Here is a 26,102-nt window from a genome sequence, read left to right as displayed (position 1 = left end):
GAGTGGATGAGTGCGAGTGGGTTGGAGGATGGCCCAGATTCCTGTCATTTAGGAGATGCCGACAGAGGACTACAATGAGGGTGAAGCATGCCACGCATGCGCAGGTACGATTGGTGACCGTGGTTGAGATGTGACTGAGGGCGAGAAGGTGAGTGAGATGGGCGCCCGCTGCCCATTTGGGATACTGGGTGCGTTACGTAAGGCACACTTCCATCTCCTGCCTTCTATCCGTGCGATTTGCGAGGTCAGGTGAGGTGAGATGCAGCCGTAAAGTCCGTTTGGGAAGGAAGGTCGGCGCCGACCTGTTACTGTCAACATCCGATCGGCACATCGGGACGGAAAGAAGCAGCATGCCGACTCTTTCACTCTCTCCCACCGATCGGTGTTTCCACTGCGTAGTAGTGCAGCTACGGTAGTACGTGTGGAAGCTACAGGGTGACTCTCCTCGCTTCTTTCCTATGATCACTGCCAATGCTCACCTTTCCCACAAACCTATAGTGGAGAAGGGCCACACCTCGGCCCATTCCAAATTATGCAGCTGCCCGTCTGCATAATCCTTACCACACTTGTACGCAATGGCACGAGCTTATGAAACTTGCATATTGTGGACGACTGGTTGCCGCTTGATTGAAAACAAAATCACCAGCTGACGCCAACTGTCGCCATACCAGGTTCCCGGCCATGCTGCGACAAAATTCATTCTCGTTTCAAATGCCCACCCCGGTCCCCTTGGAGCTGACGAACCCTCTCGCCCTCCGTCCGACCTTTTATGCCCTACCAACCTAATTTAACGACTACGTCGTACGTAGTTTGTGGCATATCACACCTAAACTACGCAGTACTCCCGGTCTACTTCATCGGAAGAGAGTCTGAGACGAGCAAGAGACGTGACCAGTCTCCGTTTAAGCTTCGCAACCGAGGGGGACCCCTTCGCCGACGAGAAACGTCACCAGACGGCGATCGATCCTTCGCGGGTGTGTCTGTTCGGCACATCTGGCATGCATTGGATTGGCTGCTCCGTCTCGACCTTGTTTTCTCGAGGGTGTCTCTACAAGGGCCCTGGATGCCCTATGAGTGGACGATACATTTTGGTACCTCATCCAGAATTCTTCGAAAAGTGTAGCAAACGTCGCGCCTTCAAGCTGCCGATCAGGATTACTCTTGCTATCCGGGGACACGGACAAGGAAATGTTTGAGCAAATATCTACATTGTGTGCCGTCGCTGCCGATGGCTCCAGGTCAACTGATCGAAACTATAGCTAGCATCCTGTCAGAATACCCACTCATCAAGTGTTTGCAGGATGGTCGACGGACATGGCAATGTTGTACGATTCCAATCATCATCTCGGATGGGAAAACGAGCATCTAATTGTTGGTCTAAGCTGATCTGATCTGACTGCATCGCGATCACCATGAACAGTACCCCCTTTCCGTCCTTAGCTTGTCCTTGGATGAGAAGGCTTAGTTCTCATACTCGATCATCCACCCTGCCAAGCGATAACTTGACAGCTGCCTAGTCCAGACGCCCATCCCATATGGTCAAAGACAATACGTACCTTGAGTGACTTCACCGCCGTTGCATATCTGCTCCTGTCTTGGAATCCGCCGCCACCATTTGACGATCGGAACGCAGCTGTTTGGGTAGTAGTATTACACCATTAAGCAGATGAATCAACCGGAAGCACACACCCCCAATCAAGGGAATCCGAGTGCGAACACACGCATTTACAAAGCCGCGTTAAATTAATTTGCCCTCAATTGTTCTCCCTGATCTGCTTATCGAGTGGGATGGTTGGTACGCAACATGACAGGACGGATCGTGACCCCATTCGTCTTGTGAGCCTCACCCGGGCAGGCACCCACTGTTTGCTTGGCGTCTGGTTTACCTTGGGCGGCGCATACTAAGGAAACATCCCGCTCCCTCAGACAGACATGTGTAAGTAAGACGCGGGCATATCGCGGCTGTTCAAAGTTGGCCAGGCATATATATCGATTAGTGCTATCGAAAAGCCAATCTCAATTGGGCACCGCAAGTAATGCCCTATTCTGGACAACCAACATCAAGCACACAGTCAATTGGTTGGTCAACCAAGGGGGCGGCATCTTACATAGCCATTGTCTACTGCAGCCCGAAACAAGCGCTGGATGGGGGGTTGAATGACAAAAAAAAAAAAAAAACCTTCCACATGTCACCGAAATTGTCTGTTCTGCTTTTTTTCGAACAATGACAAGAGATCGACTGCGACGTGTCACGCTTAGCACACAGCACCTCCGGGGGGGAGGCGGCCCTTTTTTTGAGTTTACCCGCTGCATTAGTTGCGGGCGCCTATCACTGGACGGTCTGATCTAGGGGAAAGCTACCGGGCTCGAGACGTCTCACGCGGCGAGTACGACTGGAATGCCAGCTCCCGCCGTTTTCTCTGTGATGGTTCTCTCACCCCGGCGCCCGCATTAGAGGAGAGAGAGAGAGAGCCTTGCGCACCACCACGATCAAGGACCATCTTAGCCATCTTAGATGGGGGGGAGCATGTGGTTGCTGGCAAACGCTACCGAATGACCTCAGTTTTGGGCAGTGCTTAAGTCGACTCTGGGGGGCTGCAAGCCACCAAGCAGCCCTCAGCAGCCAAGATAAGCCATCCATCACCAGCTATCAACCATAAAATGCAAAAAAACAGCCTTGGGCTACTTGATTGGGCTTTTGGAGGGAGCAAGCCACTTCCAGTAAAGACGAAAGAACAAACAAGCTACGCAAAAAGCATGCATGGCTCTCTGTCCTGTCTGCTGCCATCAGCACCACACAGCAGCCCAGCCGCTGGCGCTGAGGAGCCATACGGGCTTCCTTAAGCGAATATGTCCCTCTACCGCGGTAGCTAGGCCAGGGTAGTGGCCGTGGCTTGCACCACCCACCCTCGTCGAAGCTTACAAGGAACCCCGAGCGACCCGTTGGCCAATCCGAGTACGGTTCAACCGCACCACACACAGCCACGCGGGCTGCAGTCAGAGTGTCTATTGCCTAGTTTCCGATCCGTGGGGCACACCATGCCTGCGGCGTACATACCATACAGTGAGTGTACAGGGCTCAGATGGTTGACTGACGGGCTCCAGTGATCTGGATCGCGTCTGAGCATCTGACTGACACCAGCCTCTCTGTCTGCCATGGTTTTGTGAGGTGGTTTTGCGTTACTGGAGCAGCCAAAAAGTGGCCTGACGGATTGCAGGCGGTGACCAGCAGGATTTGAGAAGGGACAACGAAGATCAGCGGTAGTAGTAATGATTCTTTTTTTGAAAAAGAAAAAAAAAAAGAAAAAACGACGAGAGAACATTGAGAAACAGAAAGCCTACCGATCGCCGTGATGTTTTGCTACGTCAAATTGTATCGGCGAATAGCAAGGCACTCCCCTGCTAAGCAGTTTGCCAGCTCGCGGGTTCATAGCCAGATGCATTCGGGATATCCCTCCCGTCCAGAACGGCTGGAGAGGGAAGGACGTCGCCGGTGAGCCTAAAGGCTGAATATAGCAACCCTCGACCATGGTCATTCCCGGCTGGAGAGATTGAGAAAACGAGACGATCATGAGATCCAAGCCTCCCATTCGATTCGCCGGGTAGCACACTCTCTCGGTAGCCGTGTTTTACCGGGGCAGCAGAATTTCGAAAGCGAGAAAAATCGCAAACCTCCCGTAGATCAGGAGAAGAAGCTTGGGACACGACCGAACAGCGGGCAACGAGTTAACTAACCACCGGTCCATTTCGAGCCGCCTCAAACCAATTTGTCGTCGTTCTGGGCGTCCGTGGCACCGCCAAGCAAAGTCATGTATTCCTCCCGCCTGCACAGCGCCGCACGGCTTGAAGGCTAGATCAAGAACAGACCGCAGCAGGATATTACATGTGGAGCGCAATGAGAGGGGAAAAAAAAACATGCACACCGCAAGAGGTCAGGACGCAGAATGAAGACACACGGGTACTGCAGGCCAAACGTGTGGTTCCAGCCTATGCTGAGAAGAAATGCGTGGAAGAAGACGCAGGCAGGCCAGGCATCGTCTGCACTATGCATACGTCCATACCACGTAGTACTGCTAGTGTACAAATATGTAAGTGGACTGGGTAAGGGCAGCTCTGGACCGTGACCCCCATCCATCTGATCTGGGGCCTCGCAGTTCGCCGACGAGCCGACAGGGAGACAAAGTGGAGATTGACAGCGGTGCCTGGTCAAAGCCGTTGTCCTCATGGTTTGAGTTGTGAGAGTGAGCAGTGGGCTGTGGGCAGCAAATGACATAATACGATATGCCGCGGCATAATCTGGAAAACAGGCAACGCACGGCACACTCATGGCATAGTGCTGCAGCACTGGTCTGGTGGTACGATGGCAAGATCAAGATGGACGGTTAGATGACGATATGAATCCCGCCGGAGTGATGGTAACATAAGAGGAAGATAAAAAAAAAAAAAAAAAGAGCAAAACCTTGGCGGCGTTGACGGGCAAGACAGTCTGAAATCCGGCCGATCTGGGCCAAGAGCAAGGAGACGAAGAGGCACCTAAAAAAGGGTGCTCTAGCGTGAGCGGAGTGAGACGACGTGGATACTCTAGTATAGGCGGTAGTAGTGTCGAGTAGTGTATTACCTACGCTCTCCATAATATGTATAGCGCTAGAAGAGTGTCTACTTTTTAGCCTTGGCCTTCTCCATGCTAGCGGTGCCACCTCAGTGGGATAATAGGAAAGAAGAGACTTTTATTCTTGTTGTAGGCTACTTCTCCACCTAGAAAATCCGTCTCGCGGACGTTCCATGTTTTTGTCCTTGATGCCTTTCTAAACGGAGTTTGTATATTAATCAGGGCAAGTACGGATACGTAGCGTGGTGTACTAACATGGCATTCGCTACGGACTCCAATACCAACCTGCTCCTGCCCCAGCAATTCCACGATTCTTCCCCTGGGTTTCCGCTTCGAGGTAGTGGATACGTACCTTCGCCTTGTCCGAGGTACGTACCATCTTTGTCGCACCCCTTACCTCAAGACTACCAATTCCACCCATTTCACATTGTGTGAATGCGTGCTGGGTCCACTACAGCACACAGCACCCAGACGCTGATAATTTACCTCGTCGAACCCACTACGGCGCAGGTGCCAGACGCACCTTTCATTAAGGTACTGACGGGCACCGCCAACACAAACACGGGGGCAAAGACAGGCTGCTATCTACCTGCACCGTAAATAAGAGTAAGCAATATTTAGTGGTAGTTTTAGCTTTAGACTGTTCTGCAGACTGCTGCACACCAACGCATTGGTAGGACAGCCTGCATAAGGTAGCTTGCATAGCACAACACAGCATCACAGCACTAGCATAGCACAGCACAGCTTTCCCCGCCTATTGCCTGCCTCCCTACATTGTGCTTGCCTACATAGTAATACATTGTGCTTTCCCTTCAGCCTAGGCTGCCCCCCTACTCCCCTTCCCTCACCTTTCCCCCAGTTGCCCCCCCACTAACAGTCGTACCTCCTTCCTTCTCGTCGTCACTTCCATTCTGGGAGAATCAGAGATCCAGGACCAGCATAGCCAGAGACGGTACCTGGTCCGTCGCCTATCTCCCACCAAATAATACGTATCACCTCCCACCTCGACTACCTCTCTCTTCTTCGTTCCCCTTCTCTCTCTCTCTCTTCTCTTCCTCGCATCGCCGGTTCATACGATCCATCTTCCTTCTCTTCCTCTCCTTTTCTTTGGCAGACTGGTTCGCCTGAATCTGCCCCAGAGGTAGCTCCTTTTCTTTTCTCAATTCGCGAGATCCGAGAAACAAGACCCAAAACACACTTCAACAAGGCACAACCAGCGTACTGGGGACGCCACGCGTACAAAGAACCGGCAGTACGTATCAAACGGCGACCATTGCTCCCGCAGTCCGGGTTTGCCTGTTCTCCGAATCGCCCTCCAAAAACAGGGAATCCCCCCTCTCCGTCTTTCAGAGTACCACTAGACGGGCACGAGCACACACACACACACCACCTCTGTCTCCAGTCGGTACTCACTCAGTACCGACACGATATTTGCGGCGCCCGGTTCAGGCAAAAAAAAAAAGATCAAAAAGAAAAAGAAGAGGGACCCTCTCCATCCATCCTTTTTCTTCCCTTCCGGCTCCGTCCCTCCATCAGTTCAACGCACACCCCCCCAAAACAAATCGACTGAAGCTTCGTCCTTCGCTTATTTTGTTTGGTCTGTCGAAGGTACCTCTTATACGTAGTACCTTACAGCCAGCCTTTTGACACCACCAAAAAAGTGCCGTCGCCTGGACATACACCCACCCCCCCTTCGAAGCATCCGGCGCCCTTGCTTTGCTCTCTCCTTCTCTTAAACTTACATCTACCTCTATCTGGACCCTGGCGGCCATTCTTCTTTCACGACATTTCCCATTTCCACCATCGTTCCCAGTTTCCGACTCCTCGCCAGCCCAAGGAATAGATAGACTCACCTGCATTCCGCATAACCGCACAGCCATACATCACCACCACTGCTACCGACGACAGACATCCAGGCCCCAAATCACTCGTCCATCGTCCGTTTTGCCGTTCGAATATCGTCCAACTCGTTGCGGTGAAGAATTCCCGACCTGCTCCATCCAGCTTGTCCAGCTCGACCAGCTATCTGTGTTCTGCAACGCATCTGCAGACAGATCCAACACCGCTTCTTCTGCAAATACAAACCCCCCGGTTCCCACATCACCCATCTCCTCGACCTCACATCCTATTGGACCTGATCCCGCAGTTTACCAGCTTTCCAGTAAGCCATCTCTGCTTTTCTTCACTTTCATCACCTCAGCTCAGCCCATCCCGCGCCCACGGACACCGAATTACTGGGTCCTCGGGCCACTGACCGCTTACGAGTCAAGCCTGTCAAGCCCGTCAAAGCCTCCCCCCCATGTAATAAAGCGTAGCTCAATGAGCCGCAACGGAGAAGAGTTCTTTGGGCTGACCACTAGGCTATTATTTCTCGTAGGACGCTCATTTCCTACTAAAGCCCTCTGCATACCCGTCTCACCATCCCTATTTTTTCGCTTGTCCTTTGTTCCCTGCCGGCTTTAGCAACGCCTTCGCCGCAACCGTTTGCCCTGTCACCGTGTCGACCATTTGTTTGAATCGTTCACACGACAAGGCATACTCATTGACGGTGTAGCAACCTGCGGTATTAAACCACCTTGACGTAACGTGGGTTCCTCAGAGCAGAAGCGAGCTGCATCACCCCTCCTGACCATTTACAAGTGGAGAGCCCGCCCGGTTAATACGACGCTCCCAACCAACATCCTTACATCTTCAAATAGCAAAGAGCCGACCCACGACGACACCACCCTGCTAGCGTGTGACCCTGCCACTCGATTGTGAAAAAACGCGGGGAGCATACTAAAGCTTGCAGCGTTCCTGAATCCTGCCAGTCAAATTGTTCTTGACTATTTCGCGTCTATGAGTTCTTCACCAATTGCGACAAGTTCGAGTTAGGAATCACAATGTTCCTCCATTCTGGCGCCAGCCTGCATGGGCATGAGTACTCCAACAAGCAACCGGCAAACGGTCCCCAACCTGCGCGGAGACGAATTCTCCTGCGATCTTCACTGGGAGCTTCCCCCCTTCCTCGAGCGATGACACCTGCAGAAGAGCCCAGCGCCCTTCCACCACGAGCCATCCGCCGCCTGTCTCTCCAAGGCCCCTCGCCATCACCACGACCCAGCGTACGCCGTAACCGACCTGTCTCGGAGTACTTTCCGCGCAAGGATCTTTCGGTACGCTTTGAAGAGCAACCCACCGTAGTGGGCGAGGAGACCAATGCTAGTTTGGACGGCATCAGCGAGGATGAGGGTAGTCTGGTATCGGAAGTGAGCGACAGCAGCACCGTCAAGAGGTCGAAGAGGTCAAGACGAGCTGCGAGGCAATGCACCAACTACCTCCTGGCGTACCCCCCACCGAAGCTTCGCACAAAACAACGACGCTTTGTGCAAATACGGCCGCGCCTCTTGCTTCAATTACAACAACTATCTAACGACAAGCGACCGATGCCGGCCATCGACGTTCTTCCTTCAAGCATGATTGCCGGAACGGTCATTGTTCCCCGCCTGGCGCGACGATTTCCTAAAATGTTTAGAGTAAAGGGCCAACTAGGCATGAACGGCCTCATCCTGGCCAAGAGCGAGGACTACGACACCCCTGCCGACGATTCGGACGACGACGAGAAGGACCTTGACAAGCGAGACCTAGTCGCTGTTATTACACCACTCAAGGAGCGTAGGGAAGGCGAGAGGAGGGATTCCGCTGACGAGGCCGAAATCGTGTTGAGCGACGGCTCCGTGTGGACGGCCATTCCCACCAGCAACGGGTCGTATGACTTTGTGCATGTCGACGAGACAGGCCACACCACGACGGCGAGATGGGCGAAGAGGCCCGCGAGACCACTGTCCACTGCGACCTGCGCCGCCGCGACCAACCCCCCTGCGGCACCGGCAGAGTACAAGTTTACCTTTAGCATCCTCGATCCCCAGCTGCGAAGACACCCGGTCATGGCAACCCTGACGCCATCCAACCTCGAGATCCTCGACAGCTACACGACTGTTTCGCAGTCGGCTGGTCGCTACCCTCCTACGCGTCCGTTTAGCACGGACCTCAGCGGCGACAACGAGCCCTCGTCCCCGCAGACCGCTCTCTCCAGCACGGAAAGGGAGACACATCCCGTCGACGAGGCGACGAGAATCCTAATTACCATCACCTCCGTCTGGGTCTCTCTTCGCCACGGCCAGGGCTGGGCCGCTACGGCTTCAACCCCCGCGACGGCCACCATCCGTCCCGTCCACTCCCGCACGAGCAGTGCCGTTTGTGAACGCGCGCGAGCGTCGACTTTCCCGGTGACGACTAGCGAGATGGGCCAGATGAGAACGCAGCCCGCCGCTCAGCAGCAGGTTATGAGCCAGCTGGGTCCCGTAATTCCGAGGAGAGCACTCTCGACCGGGGCGGCCTTTATGCACCGAAGACAGACCAAGATGGGAGGAGAATCGGTGACGGCTGACAACGTTGTTGTCGAGACTGACGACCTGGACGCTCTCAAGGAAGCGACCAACCCCGTCATTGTAAAGAGGAGTTTTGCCAAGAAAATACGCGATTGGGGACATCGCATCACCCAGCGCAAGACAGCAGTAACGGCATAACAAACGGCGTAAGATAACGGAATTACGGAAAAAGAATATCAAGGAACAGGCGTTATGACGCATCACATAGGACACAGCTGGTACATATCTAGCATACTTTTTTTCTTTTCTTTTCAAGCTGTATCATTAGCACCCGTACAGGTATACCCATCTTCAATTTGATACCACATCGTGCATTGCACGACCCGCAATACGTTCTTGTGTCTTGTGATGTTGATATTGTCACTGTGAATCTTTTTACGACCTTTGGGTTAATTCAGCCAGGGCTTTAATGAGCTGTTGATGACGAACTTGCAGGCAGCAGGTCCAAATTTAATCCTCTAACCCGAAGCAAAGATCAACAAACGCGTCCGGGTTCACGCAGTAGCGCTGGACTGGGCTGGCTTGTAGGCTGTATTTGGGAGTGGGGGCGTTTTTGGCGTCCCCGTCATCTTTCGAGGAACCAAACGCCCTGGACGCAAGCAGCGTGTACGCAGTATAATTAGTTGTAGCGTTGGCGATGAGCATGGTTTGGTACGGGCCCCCACCACCCCCATGCGGACGATCCTGATCTGCGGGCCCCCCCGCCCCCTGGATATGTGGGGCGGGATAGTTTTGTGCGAGTGCGAGTGCGATGTTTGGCGTTTGGCGTTTGGCGTTTGGCGTTTGGATTTTTTAGATGTCGTGGATTGATTTGGTGTTGATGTAGATGATCTTCCTTTGAGAGTTGAAATGCGGCATGTAGTTGGACAGTTCAGTTGTGGTGTTGCTAGGTGACGGCGAGAAATAAGAGGTTTACTCTTGATCGTGGTGAATTGACTATTTCGTTTCAGGGTCGAGGAAAAAGAAACTTGTGGTTTCTTCTTTTGACTGCTCTGTGATTTAGGTAATGATGTGGGTGGCTCTTCAATGGGGGCAATGAACTTTTTTGCAGACATGATGTATAAAGTCTCAGGGGAGTATCTGGACAAGGCGAATATGGGCGGGTGTGGCTTTTCTCGCATCCTAGCCGTTATCCCATCCTGGAAGGGCGACTCCGTGGGACAGTGAATAAGTTCGCTTGTTGACGACAGAGGATTTAGCACACATTTACTACAAAGCTTTGAGTGCCTCAAAACAGAGTTGCACGAGGACTGAGATGTACGGATTGGAGGCGGGTTCGAGGTGGACATATGGGGCGACACTTGTAGTAGTGTCTATTCAATTCTCTTTTGAGGCTACATATCGCCTGTCTTAACTGTTGACTACAGGATAGGCCTAATTGTGCTGGTTGAATCTTAGGAATGTGTATGTAGTATTCAACTCCAATCGTTCTGCACATACTCTTTCCCGTTGAGAGCGCACGTGGTAATTCATCCACATAATTTGGCAAACCGACGGCCCAAAAGCAGCAAAACAGAAGATTAACGGCTGACCTGTCGCCACTATTACGGCGCCGCCTGCCGCATTAGCCCCACTGACCGGCTCCGGTGCTCCGTATCAACGACCGGTCATCATCGACGAACACAATTGTCACTTTATTAACCATCGAGCAGTATAATCTCGATTACTGAAATTCCCAGAATTCTGCTCCGCTGAGAATCAAAAGTTCCCCGCTAACAAAACCCGCGCCGCCAACTCGACGGTGCCGTTGGCGCATCAAGAGCAACTGAAAACGGACTTTGCAGTGACTGATGATGCAGCTCAGAACAGCCTCAGATGCCCCTTTTATCATGCAATATAGCGAAGACGAAGCCCCTGACGAGCTCATTCCGCTCCTGACTCCCAGTGACAAGGGATAGCACTCGCAATCAGGGTGACGCGCCGCCTCATCCACCGCCGCGTCGTAATAATATAGCTGTTATTTTCCTGCGAGGAATTTATTATTTCGCTCAGGCGTGTTTTTTTGGCGGAGACCATGCTCGGCTGGAATGAGCTAGCCCATTTTTCTTAGTATCGGCACTTAGGGATGATATAAGTTACAGGGCGCAACGGATCAAGGGATCAACCTCAGCGGGTGGCGCTGAAGAGTCGCCCTCCCTTCCCAGAGACCTAGGGGCCGGGAACGTTTATACTCAGCGATCACCCGTTTCCCGGACCCCCCAGGTCGCTGATTGTGAAATCAATTCTATTCTACTACCCCCTCCGATAGGCAACAATATTCGGGAACAATGGCCGTCTCGAAGCTTGCCAGATTCGCTCCATATGGGCTGGCCCTCATGGCGATATGGCTCATCGTACTCACTGCGCGGCACGGGTCCGTCACATCTTTTGAAAACTGGGAGGCGGCGGGCGGCGACATACAGCGCGTCGCGACGGGCAAGTTCATCACAGGGCCGGCGGGCCACTACAAACCCAAGGTCTGGAATCCAGCCGAGTTCAAGGATGCGTGGCTCGACACTCAACTCGGCGGCGAGTTCGACGGGAGCCGCATCGCGCATTTTTGCAACAAAACCAAGTGGCGCGATGACATTGTCTTGCACATGCGGCATTCACGCGGCGGTCTCGGCAACGTTCGAGGCACGATCCTCGACTTCCTCTATGCGGCCATGCTTTTCGGCACGCCCATCATCATGCCGGCGTACGTCAAGCGGACGGACGCGAACCTCGACTGGATGAACGAGGACAACGGCTACCACGAATACGGTAACCTGTTCGACAAGGATTGGCTGCTGGAGAACCTGGAGAAGTACTGCCCGCAGCTCACGATCTATCCCACGGCCGACGACGCGCCAATCACGGCTACTCTCAAGAACGAATACGGCCTCATGAACGCCCGCTCCGACAAGGACGCGGACAGGAACGAGCTCGCCTTCATCAAAAACCTGAACGGCTGGCTCGAGACACAAGACGATTATGTCAAGGGGCTGCCGACTCTTATCCCGACCATCGCCTGCTTCCTCAACTTCGACATGGAGTCGAAGCCCGAGCTCCGCAAAGCACTCGGCGGCCTCGTGCGCATCTCTCCGGCCCTCAGGGAGCTGGCCGCCGAGGCGGTGTGGGCCATGTATGAACGGTACGGGCTGGAGGCCGCGCTGGATCCCCGCGAGGAGCTGCACCGCAGCGCGTACTGCGGGGTGCACCTGCGCACGGAAGACGACGCGGTGCGCAGCGGGTGGACCGGCGGCATGTACGGCGGCTTCGACGAACAGACGGACTCGCACATTGAGATCTGCGGGGCGCTCGGCCTCCGCGTCATCTACGTGGCGACGGGCGAGCGGCGGGACATTTCGCGGTTCGCCGAGAAGGCCATGGATAGGGCGGGCATCACCGTCGTCAGCAAGATCAACCTCCTCAACAGCCCAGAGATGGAGACTGTCATGCAGAACCTGACGTGGGACCAGCAGGGCGTGCTGGACTACGAGGTGCTCTCGCGCTCGAGCTTCTTCACGGGGCCCGTCATGAGCAGTTTCAGCTGGAACCTGGCCATCAGGAGACACTTCAACACCGAGGGCGACGGGTCGACGCATTGGAATAACCCTTACTCGATCCAGGAGGACGAGCCGCGGACGACCTTTTACGACGGCATTAGCAAGTTGATTTTGAGGCCGGCCAGGCCTGATTTCCTCGAGTCGTTCTCTCCAAGGGGCATGTTTCCTTAAGTTGTTTAGATCTGGACTACCGTTTTGGGGGGTTGGCATGCTTGATAAGAACAATAGTACCATCATCATCAACGACATCTATTCATCGTGTCTTGTGAAGTCGTCTGAGTGGTCACCAGCCTTGTTTCCATTGTTTGATGTCGGAGGGGTGTCTTCGACAGTAAGTATGTGAGACACGGGGCTAGCCTTTCCCAAAGTAATTCAACAAAGTATTCGCCTGTCCCGGCTTTTCCTTTGCTTTCTTTGGTGATTCGCGCTCAACCTTCTTCCCAACTTCCATAGCCGCCATCAACTCCTCAAACTCGGCCTTTGGCACGATGCCCCCGCTCGCCTCCTTGTGACCCCTAGCGAACGAGGTCCCTAATCTCTCTCTTAGCGTCGGATCTTCCGCACTCGCGGCAACGCCCTTAAGCACCTCTATGATGTTGACCGGCGGGTCTTTGGCGCGGGCAGAACGTGGTATGCGGCACGAAAAGTTCACCATGTCTGGGAGATACCCCTCGTTGGCAACTAGCACCACTTCAAGCTTCGACGACGACAAATGGCCTGCCCAGCGCGTGGCAATCACGGGATGAACCTGCGCCTGCGAGTTGATCCGGAACACGGCCACCCGGCCGTCGGATGAGAACTTTGGCGGTGTATGGGTGCATCGTTCTACTTCTGCGTTGACCTCCGCCCTCGCGGCCAGTAAAGTCCGGTTGGAGAGAAGTTCTTTGGGGGAGTTTGATGCGAGGAGGGCGGCCCACGCGCCGGGCACGTCGTACTTGGAAGTCCTCCGCGGAGCATTAATAAGGGAGACCGCGTCGTTGAGGGCTTTCTTGGTGTACTTTTTAAATGTCGGCTTCATATCCGGGAACGGGGGTTCCCATTTCAATGTGTTGCCGAGGTCTCCGTGTGTTCCCATCACGCAGAGCCAATCGCATGCTTCTTCGACTCCGTCGTGCAGGTCCCGGCAGATGAGGTAGGTAAGTAAGGAGCTGGTTGCCACGGGAGGAGAGTCGCATGCCGTGACGTGGAGTGAGTCCTTGGGATGGTCATTCTCGAGGGCGTGATGATGATCTATGACTATACCGCGGTGTGGTGCGTCAATCAGGGGCGGTGAAGAGCGCGATCCTTGATCTAAAACGAATATGTATGACGGTTTGTGAGCTGACATCCCTTCACGGGACGAAGGGTCGTGGATGTTGGTTCCCTTTGAAGGGAGGTATGCTGATATGAGACTGGGATCGAGGCCGAGCAGGACAAGAGTCCGATGAAGAATGACACCGGAAGTGAGGCCGTCTGCATCTTTATCAGGGACTATTAGTGTTGGCTTGCCGGCCGCGACGCTGGTGAGAGTAAGGCACACGTGAGTAAGATGAGCCTTGGTGTGAGTGTAAGAGTGAAAGTGAGCTCACCATTCGCGGATGAAGTTCCTCGCGGCATCCATCTTATCTTGCGGCGCCGGCCACACGATGGTTCCATCTTCACCCTTTACTGAAAATGTAAGATGATATTCAGGAACTGCCGGACGTGGCTTCTTGGTACCGCGGGCCCCTGATGTGAGGCTCGCGGCGGTCGCCGTCCGCTTCATTGCAAGAAATCGCACGACCTGCTGACGAGGAAAAGTTGATCTTGGTTTCCTTAAGACATGAATGAATGGATTCCTTATCATGTACCTGAAAAGACCTGGTGGCATGGCGGTTGGGATGATTGTCAGTTCGCACCGGCAAGGTCTCACGGATGCAGAGATGATGCTGGTGTCCCTGTGCAGGGATGTCGTCATAGACACTTGCTGTGGCCACAGCGCTTCTAGTGTAGCAGTTTGACGGTAAAGTGGGGCAAAGGTTCAGGCACAAGGTCTGGGAAAGTTGCCGTGCAGACTGTCGGTGCAGAATCAGAAAGGCTACTGTTGTTACAGAGCATTATATCTTCTATCATATTTCTCTCGTGTATTTCGCGTGGTATGTAGTCCTCTTATAAACCCTATATGCATGAGCCATCAAAGTCAAAAAACTGATTGCTTTCCGACCATAATTGTAATAGAGCTTGGCCAAGTCTCAACAATGTCTCAAGAAAGTCTTCAAAGCTAATAGAGACATAAAGACTTCCAATTCCACACTCAAACTGGGGTAACAGGTTTTACGTCTTTGTAGTGAGCAACCCAGATGCATACAGAACAGAACAAGTCTCAAGGTCTCACTAAGCTCAATTGAAACATCTTCAACCATCCTCCAGTAGAAAAGATATTGGGATGTTCACATGATCGAGGTTAGAGGTTTGATTCGGTTGCGACTGATGTATAAATAAGACTATACTATACACATGTAGGCTTGCGACTGAGTCTCAGATACATGGTAAAGGGTTGCCTAATAAACTTAACGATTGGCTTGGCCGAACAACACCCGTGTTCATTATCAAACTTGTGTTGAGAATCCATCCAATTAATTAATACACCATAAGGGCAACGTAGCCCCAACATCTAGAAGAAAATGACGCAGAAATCAGATCTTAAATAGAAGGGCCAGAATGACTTCAATGACAACCTGGGAAACAGTTCCGCCGCAGCCTTGCAGCGTTTCCCTGATGTTCTCCAGGCACCCTGCGCCGACTTGGACTGCTTGGACTAAGCTCTCCTTTGTGAAAAGGTCAGTCCCCACGCTAGCGAAGAGGAGGACCAAATCCAGGCATGGCAATGAACAGATTCCATTTTCCAGATAGCACCCCGTATGCGACGCAAAAGCCGCAGCACTGAAGGAAGCACATGATGCGGTGCAGGGCTGGAGGACGGGCACCATCTTGACTTGCAGACAGTGCATTGTGTTCCATACCCAGTCCTGCCCCGCAGATGAGAACAATTCCACATTGCTGGATATCTTAAGGCAGTTCTTTTCTCCATACGCCAGAGGATACTCGCCAGCATTGCAGCCCAGCTGAGATTGTGCGCAGTTGCGGTAGAAACTGCAAGATTTTATCGGCGGATTTGTGCAGGATGGCTGACACATAGGATCTGTTGGGCAAGTGCTACAGTCGCCACAGTTTTCGCACTGCAGGTCTCCCACTTTCTCAACGACGACTTGAGAATCAAGGAGGTTGTCAGCAACATTAGAGACCCCGACATCATATCGTACCGAGTCGGTATTGCTAGGAACAGGCAACGACAGAGTAAACCAATCTGTAGCTCCGCTTGAGTCAAAGGCGCCGAGACCAAGAGCGTTCATGCTGTTGGTGACTGTAACGAATGCTCCCGTATTCGAACGGATTGTGATGGAATAGTAGTCGTTATACTGGGAGCTGTAGGTCGCACTGTCAGGATGAAACTGCTCAAATGAACAATAAACACCGAGAACTTACCCGAAATAACCACCGGGGACTTCAGAGGTGATAAATTTGTACTTGATGTATGCGTTCGTGGTGAAGGGACGGACAGGAAAACTCTTGGCGGCGGATTGGAGATTATAACGGCCGTTCGTCGAAACAGAGAGCTGAGCGTCACGCTTCACCTTGGTGATCTTTGTAATGCCCCCGGACCAACCCGATGTACCATTATCAATGTCGAAGCTAGCATCGGCATCAGGATCGACGTAGGGCATCAGTCTCAGAGTCACAAGTCCAGAAGATGCTGCCAAGCCATTGACCGCGATGGAATTGTCGCCTGCTCTGGCGACTAGCCCTATCGTCGTAGATGGAAGATTTTTGAACGTGCATTGGCCCTGGTTATCAGTGATGCAGGATTGACCAACGCCAGGATACGTGGTTGCGTTTGCGGTGATGCTGGCACCCGAGACAGGATTCCCGTCCACTCCGAGTACCAATACAGGCATAGAGACGCTCCCAAGTGCAAGCTGAAAGGACTTGATTATCGGGTTTCCTGCGTTATCCAGAGCGAAGATTGACAGGAGCACGCTGCCACCGCTGAATCCTGGGAAAGAGATGGCTTGTGGTGATACATTGAAGTTTTGAGTCTCGGCAAGGTTAGAGTAGACAGCAACATTCTCGGTATCAAGCTGAGTACAGGAGATGTTGACCGAGAAGGGAGCACCCGCCGCATTGAAGCTAGACTCAGACACACCATCCAAAATAAGAGATGGAGTGCAGCTTGGCTGTGCGGTCGTTGACGATGGAGATGCCGAAGAGGTGGAAGAAGTGGAAGAGGTGGTTGAAGGGGATGGGGTGATCGAGACAGAGCTCAGCGTTGACGATGTAGTGGTCGAGGTCTGAGATGCAATACATTGGCATGCCGACGTGACTCTGCTGGCGACATCTCCAGTACAAGCCCTGGGTATGAAGGTGGGATAAACGCTTGGTAGAGGCGCTGAAGCAATGGTGCTGCAAAAGTCCACAACGCTGGAGCTTCTTTTAATGAACGCTCGAAGACAGTTGTCGTGGTTGCAAGCTGCGTCAACCAGGGCGGACGACCAGAGCCCCAGAAGAGCGAAGTGAAAAGTTTGAAGACGCATTTCGCTTTCTCCAGGACTTCAGCGCATTAATGACAGTGTTGACAACAGCATAAAACGAGTTACTGGGTAGGAGGTTGGGCTACGTGAAGGAGTTTGGAATGTTATAAGGACCTCAATTTATGCTAACGCTTATAAGGTCAATCATGCTAATTGACCCAACGCTGTATAACAAACCCCGCTCTTATTTGCAGCAGCATGTATGAATAAGAAACATGCAAAAACATAAATGCAAGGAACCAACCTTATGGCCATAGCTGGATAGTGACTACGCTTGTATCTCTCAGCCGCTGATGGTAGGGGTTCAGTATCAACAGACACCAGTAGTGAAGAACTTGGCACTAGGGAAAGCCGTAATATATATCAGCTATATCAATCTTCCTTCTATAATCGCCGTCGTGTGAGTAGCGGGGCATATACCCCTTACTTCGTCTCCCTTGCTGACCGCCTACCAAGGGGTAACTCAAAGGTTCCCTGTTGAGCCAGGCAAGTAGCCAGCTGATACTCAGCCCCGTGGGCTGACCTTAAATTGCTTTCTAGGCCTAACACATTCCGCGATTGGCTTTTCCTTGTCTCACTTAGGAGCCAAGGGAAGGCTTCTCAGCCGCATGAACTGATCTTGAGAGTGCCTAAATGGATTTTATCGCATGGCCTGGACTTTAACATCTTGGCAGGTCTTGTTTCTCCAAACCATATGTTCGTAATAAATCTGGTCGACCGACGTAAGTTCAAACATATACAAAGGATTTCTTCCACTCTTGCTGGAGGGTAACAATTAGCTAAATTTCGTCAGTAGCCAGTTGATCATCTTTAATGAGGGTTAAGCTTGTTTTGTCTTTGAAACCAGAGGCCTAGCCGCATTGCCTACACTTTTGGATGCCTATTGTAGTAAACTATTATGGGTTTTTGCCAAGGTAATAGGTTTCAGACAAGGTCTTCGGCTTCGCCCAGATGACCGCTGCCAGCCTGTCTAAAATGGAATCATGCCGACTTCCGCCTTGGACACACCATTGCTGATTCCGTCCATAATAACACTTAAATAAGTCTATGAAGGTACCTTTCTTATGAATCAAGCCCATCTTAATAGATCAATGTTGATGCTGGAATTGATTACGGATGTACTCGTCAATTTTAATAGCGAGATAAAATAAAGCAATACCAACGAAATCACTCTTCAGTGACTGGAAAATTATCGTTCCTTGCCAACACTTTCATGCGTGAAACTTTCCGTGGCAGGTTAGACATCTGTCAGCAAATTCGGCTAGCTTCTTGGTGAGAATCAAGCCCCTTTGCAGATATAAAAGACGCTTTTGAGCCAGAATCTGACCATTCAAACGAATCTATAACTGAAGTTTAATGTTGGCTGATGTCTTTCAATAAAAGAGACATCAAGCGTGGAAAATGGCTCTGCAGAAAACAAAATTTGAATGTTTCAGTGCCATAGCATGTGTACAAGCATATTCAAAGAGGCTCTTCGCATACAGGCTAATAGTATCGTCTGTCTAGTTACCATGTCAGTCGAACCATGGCCAAATTCGATAAAAAAGAATCGCAGTTTGGGTGTGAAATATAACCCATGGATTGCGGCATGGCAAGACAAACATAGCCGGAGAGAACTGAGCAATCAGAAACGGATACTGTAACTTTCGTTCGTATGGCGAGCAGTGTGTTATTCAGTTTTTGGAGAAATATGGCCTCTTTAATAAGATAGCTTGCACCTGTTGCCATACCGCAGTCGATGGGATAGAAACGGAAGGATAAGAGCCCACTGATCCTGAACTTGTCACGCTGATGTTGCAGTCGGATAAAGGGGGCCTTTTCATGTCATCTATTCTACATGCAGCCATAAACGTACTTAGGTAGTTCTGCCTACCTAACACCTGAAATTACATCTTTTAATAACTAAGCAGACCACAGAAGACCGAGTAGTAATTCAATATGGTTTAACGTAATTTTCTGTGCCCAGGTCAGTGGGAAGCCCGCTACCGGAATAGAGCTGATGAGAGCATGTTTAATTTGTGATCATGGAAAAGCTTCCGAAGCTCAGATAAGGGATTTAGAGTGTTCGGCCTGGGGGTGACGGGGCCGACGACTACGCTAGCGGTAACTAGCCCGAGGCCGACGTCCACAATCAATGCCACTGTGCGTATGCCTTTTCATGCCGAGTTTCTGTCAACGGGCTAGAGGAAAGTAATTCTGGCAACCTTGTACTCTAGCAAGGTTTATCTTGTATCAAGGCTGTGGGGAAAGTACTATATAGGCTGAAGACGGTTGATTTGTCTACCCAGGGGTATGAAGCGAATAGTAGCGATTTATATGTCCCACTTCGCTTATAAAGCATAGGTACTCTCCACGGGAGTTTACATTTTAGCTAAGCTCCCAACTTCGGCACCAAGTTGATTCCTTGCGGAAGCTGGTATGATCATGGTGGCAGTTCCAGTCGCCGGTGGATCTTGAAAATGGAATCGGATTCAAATTAGTAGCGAGACCCTTAAATCAGTAAAACTCCTGCCAAATCACCAATTCGAGCTGTATTCGATATCTCTTAAGAATCATAAATTATGATGTTTAAATTTTATATGAATTATTTCATCCGTCACAATATTCATCCTTTTTTTCACTTAAGAAACGAGCAACGGAAAGAGATACAACTTCAGCGTTGAAGCTTCACACCTAGCAGGTCGAGCAATTTGTCAGGGGGCCACAATATGAACCGACAAATCATGGTAGAATATTCAAACACCTCTCGAGAAATTAACAAGGCTGAGGTCTACGAATAATGTTGTTGCCAAAACCATCAGGTAGCTTCTGCGCCAGGCACTTGGATTGAAACTTGCCGAAGTCATCCGTCGTAGAGCAGCACTTCCTGTTGCCGAGCAGCTTGCTACCTGGATCAATAATCCCCATGCCGTTACAAGTATCTTGCGTCCAACGCGACGTCACAAAGCCCGACGGCTCATATTTCCCATCGTTGTTATTCACCGCGGCGCATTGAAAGCGGTTACCCCGGATGAACTGGGCCTGACTTTGTACGAAGGTCAGCAGCTGAGCGCGAGTTAATGTAGTATGAATGCCTACTTACACCGAGAGAATCATGGTAGCGAAACAGAGGGCAGTGGCTTGGAACTTCATGTTGACGGTTGAAGACTTTGGAAACGACAGTGGGAGTGGAATGGTGATGATGCGGGCGAGAGCAATTAAAAATGGCAGCCTACACCAAGATCGATGGGTCAAACAAGGCTTAAATACTTCAGTATTGACGCTGAAATCATGAAGACAGGGGCCTTATGGCATTCTTTCGTCCAGAAACTGCGATAACGCTGACAAACAATCAAGACTTGTGATTAGCACGACCTGCCATTCACTACATGACTATACCTGCCTTAGTTTACTAAGCTTCTTTCACAAGGCTACAAGAAGAGTTTTCAGCACCCAATAATATAATTGCGTTCATACATATATTTACTACTCTATTAAGATTTGTGAAATTTGCCCCACACTGTCGTCTGATCCAGACCGCATGGAATAGAGTTGACTGGTGAGGCAGCCTTCCTAGGCACTCTCGGCAGTTTGCCGCATCTAGACACATCTGCTGGCAACTGTCCAGCGGTCTTCAGGGTTCTTGGTTATGAATAATTTAGTTTGAAAAGGGTCTTGTTCGCTTATGGGCACTTGCGCAAAGTTTATTGCTGTTATCGGCATCGTAGCATGACCTGTGCGATACGGCTAGACTTAAGAGCCTACTAGATTTGAAGCGAACGAATATTTATAGTTAAAACTTTCTTAAATGGGAGTTAGCTTCTATAAAATCTGGGTATTGACGGAGAAATTGCCCAGTAAAGCTTTCGCAAGCCTTTGAAAATGTTTTCATCGGACACTCGAGTGTGACTAATAGTCCATCTTGAAATTAGCCTAGGTTAACAATGTCGCTCGTTCGAGAAAGAAGTATAGTTTAGTTGGTACCTATAATAAGATGCACGGTTTTGTAGGGTGTAGGCACTCCATATGCCATACAGTGGTGTCGTGTTATTATTGCATCATTATGCAAACCCACGAGTCCTATATCACCTAACCTAAATGTTCGCCGCGTATGGATGTCTTCATGGACAGCCAGAACGCTATGATTCAACCGTGAAAGAGGGTAAAGCAGTGGGCTTGAGTGACAGGAGTCCACTTGATGAATTTGCCTGTTTTCTGAAAAAAGGCCTCGTTGCCTCTTTGAACCAAGGATATTGTAGGTGACTGAAGATCTTAAAAGCGTTAGATCAATGTTTCAACATTTGAAGGTAGAATAGGTAGCTGAAGTAAGTGGTTTTTCTTTGTATATCATATGCCATTGAAAGGCGCTGCAGTAGCTGCTCGATCCTGTGGAAATTGCCGCTCTTGGCGCAATATTCACGGCAAGACACTAGAAAACATTGAGTGCAATCTGTGCATCATGTTTTAAGTATTCACAATAAGACAGCGCTGTTCGCGGGGAATCCCTCTGTTGAACTAGTACACTGGCCATGATTTGATAGCCTTGAGTAATAACATGGATTTAGTTGATAAAATACTCAGATTTATTATTTTATAAAAATGGGAACCCTTCCCAGGTTTCTTGCCTGGGCAAAAGCGGATGTTGGGTCACCTTCACGCTGAGAAGTTATTCTCACCACAGCTAAGTAGTCACCAGCTTTCTCAAATACATAAGTAGCTTTCAAGTCGATGATCTCGCTTGGCTGTCCAAAGGGTGAAGCCACAAAATTCCCATTGCCGAGGAAATCCCACTCCACCAGTACAATCTTGCCGGCCCCTGGTGGTGCCTCAGCCCTTACATGAAAAGTGACAATGGCACCCTTCTGAGCTGTTTGGTTCTCTGCTGTCAAGGCGACAGCAGGCTGTATTCCGAGCCTCTCACTCGCCAAAGGGGGAGCAATGATCTGGCTGTCCTTGACCGAATATGTTGTCGATGGGGGTGGAAGCGTTCCTTCTTCAACCCACTTGCTTAGACTCCGTAAGGCGTGCTCGTAAATTCCATTGAAATCTACAATAAAATCTCGAAGATGATCAGGAACTGGTTCGAAAAAGTGGTTTGCGCGCTCATTGAAATACACGCGAAAGTTTTCATCGAAGCGGTCCCCAAGCGAAGACTGCACTTGGGTCTTGTACCAATCCGCATGCCAAGGAAATGCTCCACTGTCGAGGAGATTATCTACCACCATAACCTTTCCGGTAATGTTGCCTGTGTGTGTACCGCCGCCGGCCGTTGAACTTGCCAACAACGGCGCAATTTGTATATCTCGCTGGGGATATTTGGGGTTTCCATCACTGTTTCTGTACTGGTCGAAACCGTGAAATCCAGCTCTGGTTGGCACTTGGTGGCGATGGTACGTTTGTAAGGCCACAAACCAGCTGTTATCGATACGCATTCGAACCCCAATGCTGAGATTATTCAGCACCAATGCAGCATTTTCCTTGGCCAATGTGAAAGTTTTGGTACTCGGGTTCAGAGTTCCAGCCAGTGGACCAGGGGCGAGCGTGCCATTTCGGCTGTAAACATTAAACTCGAGGCCAGTGAAATCACCTATGTCGCTGGGCAGACTATCTAGGAGGAGGGCGATTCGGTTACCGTTAGAATCTTTGATGACATTCGTAATAGTTGTAGTGTGGTTGAGAAAGGCTTTTCGCAGGATGTTAGCCAAAGTTGTGTTCGCTGTCCCCAGGTAGCCTTGTTTGGTCCAATAATCTTCAGCATAAGAAGGATCAAGGTCCTTCACGGTACCTATGAATATTTCAAGAGTCTTTGATCCTGAAAGGCCGGTAAAATCCTCCCAAGCCTCCAATGGCACCCCAAGGAGAGTGGCTTCCCTCAAAATTGCCGTTTCAACCTCGGTCAGATGAGCAGCAACAGCAATGGTACTGAGATCCTTGGCGCCGGTACGGATGGCAGCAGGTATTTTTAGCGACTTGCTTTTGAGGATAGAACTGGCAAGGCTGAGAATGGTGAGGCTGTTGGGGATTGAAACTGGCGCAGCCATCACGATGGGGACGGCGCCATGCCATATACCAACAGTGTTCTCAATTGCGCCAACAGTTTGATATGAGCCGCCGCTGCCACCGTAGATGTAGCCGTATACCCGTTCTGGCACTTTCTGGTAGTACTCTTTCAAGATGGACCGGGAGAATTTGGCTATGGCTGCATCGGCTCGGTATCCTTGTGTTCCAGTAGCCTGAATGAGATAGGCACCGCTGCCGACAGCAAAGGCGATGCGCTCATCAGATGCAGTGGAGTTTTGGGTCGGATAAACATAACTAAAAAAACGACCTTGCCACTGGGCTTCGGGGGGGAAATACAAGTTGAAATCCACCTCTGTATCGTTGAAATGCCCAGAAACTCGCCGATGAATGACAGGGTGTGATAAATCGACCACTGTATCAATGACTGGCACGTTGTACTTGGGGTCGATGCATTCAGGGTCGATTCTCCAAGGCCCCGTAGAGTCCGCGCCGTCACAGATCACAGACTGGACTTGTTCAGACGCGGAGACGCCGTTGACATATGCGAGAAAGAGGGCGGCCAAGACAGTACGAGATCTGTAGCTATTGGGTCAGTCGGTTACGCTCAATTTTAAGATATTTGAAAGTAAGTGCGTACAAAACTAGAGACCCACGTCCCCAAGCCAAAACACCATTGTTAAAAACTGGCTGTTTCATATGGAGCTTGATAAAGACAAGTGTGACTCGGGATCGGACAGAATTTCAAGAATGTTTAGAAGAGGAGATAACTCATAAAGTTTTATAAGTAAAAATAGTTGAGTTGGAGAGGCAGTCAAAAAAGTAGATACAAAGGTAGGCATTCATAACCATTAAGTAGTACGGAATACCAGCGTGATTCAGACTCTCTATGCCACATTGAACAACCTTTCCTATAAAACAATCCATCCAGGACATATTTTGAAATGTGGCTTTATTGAAGCTGATTCTGACATCACGTAACAAAGGCCGCAAATACTAGCCCAAGGACGACACCTGCAGTACTTTGGTGTTCGTAGAAATGGTCATTAGCTTGGCTTTCCTTCGTAAAAAATACGATGCTGATTTGTGCTAATTTCTGCACTACATCTAATGAACCGTGCTATAATCCTCGGGGCATCGTGGACCGAGACCAGTGCCTATAGTAGAGTAGTTTGAGACATGCACCGTACTATGAACTTCCTTCGGTCCAGAAGCTGAATTGCGCATTAACTAAGTGATTTTTTGGAATGCTAGACACCAACGCCACCAACATCAAGGCCCTTGCTACCCTCCCTGTTCCATCAGCACCCTCTCGGTCGAGCATCACCATTCAGGCCTAGGCTTTGGTACAAGCACTTGACGGCTTCCTTGACGTTTCAACAAAACTGCCGCCACCTTTCAGCCCTGGAAACGGCACCCCTACAAATTTCAAGTCCGCCGGGAAGACGGGGACATCGAGACGCAGCAATATTTCGTCTCCAAAGTGCTGATCAGAACAGAGAAGATGGAGTCATCTTACCCCAAAAACTTTGAAGAACTCGGCATCGGCCTTTGTAGATACTTAGAACAAAAAGAGATGGAAAATCAGTCATACTTTTTCTATCCCATAAAATTTACCATTATTGTGCGTGCAAAGGTCTATATTCCAGAGAACAGCTTATGACCAAATTTTCCTGAGCATACAGACCGAAAATCATGCGTGTGAAATTGCTCATATCTTCGAGTGAACATAGCTACTGGATATCGAATAGAACATATCTACTTGATCCAGCCCCTTATCCCTGTGCTTTCTAGAACCATGATGGTCTGATGCTCTTGAAACTTAAGTATCTGGAACTTAGCTGTCCGCTTATTAGTTCAAAGTTCTATTATAGAAGCGATCAGGCAAAGCTTGCTTGAAGACTGTTGAAGTAATTGCAAGGTCTATATTTAAAATATATTTCAATGAAGTGGGATCAGCTGTTTAGACAGGAGGACATGGGGGAATGGAATAGACGCCTCAAAGTACAAAGACGGACGTGGTCTTGAGTGAAAAGTCACAAAACTTGGGTACCAGTTTGTACCTCGTTCAGTAATGTATGTCATTGGTATACTGATGTGCCGACATAGGCATGGGCTCTGTTTCTAGGGATTCAATTCATGTTCTATTACCGGTTGAAGCTTGTGGTGACCTTCTTGCACCCCCTGTCTACATGCATACGTCTGATTTGAGTTTCCCATTGTAGTTAGTTGTCTGTATGCCAAGAACGCCGACATTGGTTAACCTTTCACAGCATTCCCCTCGGAACTTATGTAGTATTGACTTACATAATAAGTGCGTATTAAGTACGAGCCGCCGTAATCCTCAACCACTGCTCATCTACCGTCACAGAAGTGATTCTGTAAACCTCGCTGCTAATTGAATTACGAAATGGTACATAAGAGACCCCGGATTTTCCGAGCCATGCTAATGCAATGACGGAGCATTTTACGGAAATGATTCCACTTGTCAGGTCGGAAAGAGCAAGTATTCCTGCAAAGGATTAAGTCACTATACAAGTCATGGATTGCTTCGGTTCAAATATGAACGAGATCAATATTAGATGGTTTAGTTTTCGTTTAACTGTATAGCCGTACCAACTAGGCATTTCTGATGAGGGTCACCTTGCAGACGAGCTTTCGAGATGCTACACCAGGATGTATGACACAGCTAGCCAAGTCCTTCCCAAATCAGATCTGCCGAACCTGAAAGATGGAAAGTAGGCACTGATACGTCTAGATCGTAGGGCCCGTCTGCTTGGTCACCGCATCAAATGTCCGCATGCTACCTCGGTAACAAGTCAACCACTGGCAACGCGCCAAATGCCCGTATACGATCTCCTCAGTCGGTGAAGCGGAAATCCTACTCATTTGCAGCTTTTGTTTTCCCCGCATGTGGCGGCATCGGTGGTTA

The 26,102-nt window shown here is 50.3% G+C and overlaps 6 protein-coding genes across 6 annotated transcripts; 2 read left to right on the top strand and 4 right to left on the bottom strand.

Moving 5' to 3' along the window:
- Positions 1–7,491: 7,491 nt before the first annotated feature.
- CTRU02_204827 (uncharacterized protein) lies at positions 7,492–9,177 on the top strand (the record flags this gene model as incomplete). The annotated part of the gene is made up of 1 exon (XM_036721304.1): positions 7,492–9,177. The coding sequence occupies one exon, from the start codon at positions 7,492–7,494 to the stop codon at positions 9,175–9,177; it is 1,686 nt and encodes a 561-aa protein (XP_036587288.1).
- A 2,129-nt stretch (positions 9,178–11,306) lies between these two features.
- On the top strand, positions 11,307–12,737 carry CTRU02_204826 (alternative oxidase; the record flags this gene model as incomplete). Its single annotated transcript, XM_036721303.1, has 1 exon — positions 11,307–12,737. The coding sequence occupies one exon, from the start codon at positions 11,307–11,309 to the stop codon at positions 12,735–12,737; it is 1,431 nt and encodes a 476-aa protein (XP_036587287.1).
- A 181-nt stretch (positions 12,738–12,918) lies between these two features.
- CTRU02_204825 (single-stranded-dna-specific exonuclease) lies at positions 12,919–14,415 on the bottom strand (the record flags this gene model as incomplete). The annotated part of the gene is made up of 2 exons (XM_036721302.1): positions 12,919–14,065; positions 14,135–14,415. The coding sequence occupies 2 exons, from the start codon at positions 14,413–14,415 to the stop codon at positions 12,919–12,921; spliced, it is 1,428 nt and encodes a 475-aa protein (XP_036587286.1).
- A 1,272-nt stretch (positions 14,416–15,687) lies between these two features.
- On the bottom strand, positions 15,688–16,949 carry CTRU02_204824 (uncharacterized protein; the record flags this gene model as incomplete). Its single annotated transcript, XM_070204424.1, has 4 exons — positions 15,688–15,792; positions 15,848–16,010; positions 16,071–16,723; positions 16,785–16,949. The coding sequence occupies 4 exons, from the start codon at positions 16,947–16,949 to the stop codon at positions 15,688–15,690; spliced, it is 1,086 nt and encodes a 361-aa protein (XP_070062187.1).
- Positions 16,950–19,927: 2,978 nt separating this feature from the next.
- Positions 19,928–20,305, bottom strand: CTRU02_204823 (uncharacterized protein; the record flags this gene model as incomplete). The annotated part of the gene is made up of 2 exons (XM_036721300.1): positions 19,928–20,198; positions 20,256–20,305. 2 exons carry the CDS (start codon positions 20,303–20,305, stop codon positions 19,928–19,930), a joined length of 321 nt encoding a protein of 106 aa, XP_036587284.1.
- Positions 20,306–21,738: 1,433 nt separating this feature from the next.
- CTRU02_204822 (uncharacterized protein) lies at positions 21,739–23,869 on the bottom strand (the record flags this gene model as incomplete). The annotated part of the gene is made up of 2 exons (XM_036721299.1): positions 21,739–23,749; positions 23,811–23,869. The coding sequence occupies 2 exons, from the start codon at positions 23,867–23,869 to the stop codon at positions 21,739–21,741; spliced, it is 2,070 nt and encodes a 689-aa protein (XP_036587283.1).
- Between the last annotated feature and the right edge of the window lie 2,233 nt (positions 23,870–26,102).

The sequence above is a fragment of the Colletotrichum truncatum genome (assembly GCF_014235925.2).
Source record: "Colletotrichum truncatum strain CMES1059 chromosome Unknown Contig_0002, whole genome shotgun sequence".
Lineage (NCBI taxonomy): Eukaryota > Fungi > Ascomycota > Sordariomycetes > Glomerellales > Glomerellaceae > Colletotrichum > Colletotrichum truncatum.
Note: the sequence above shows the minus strand (reverse complement) of the source record. Positions and strands in the feature narration are given on the sequence as shown.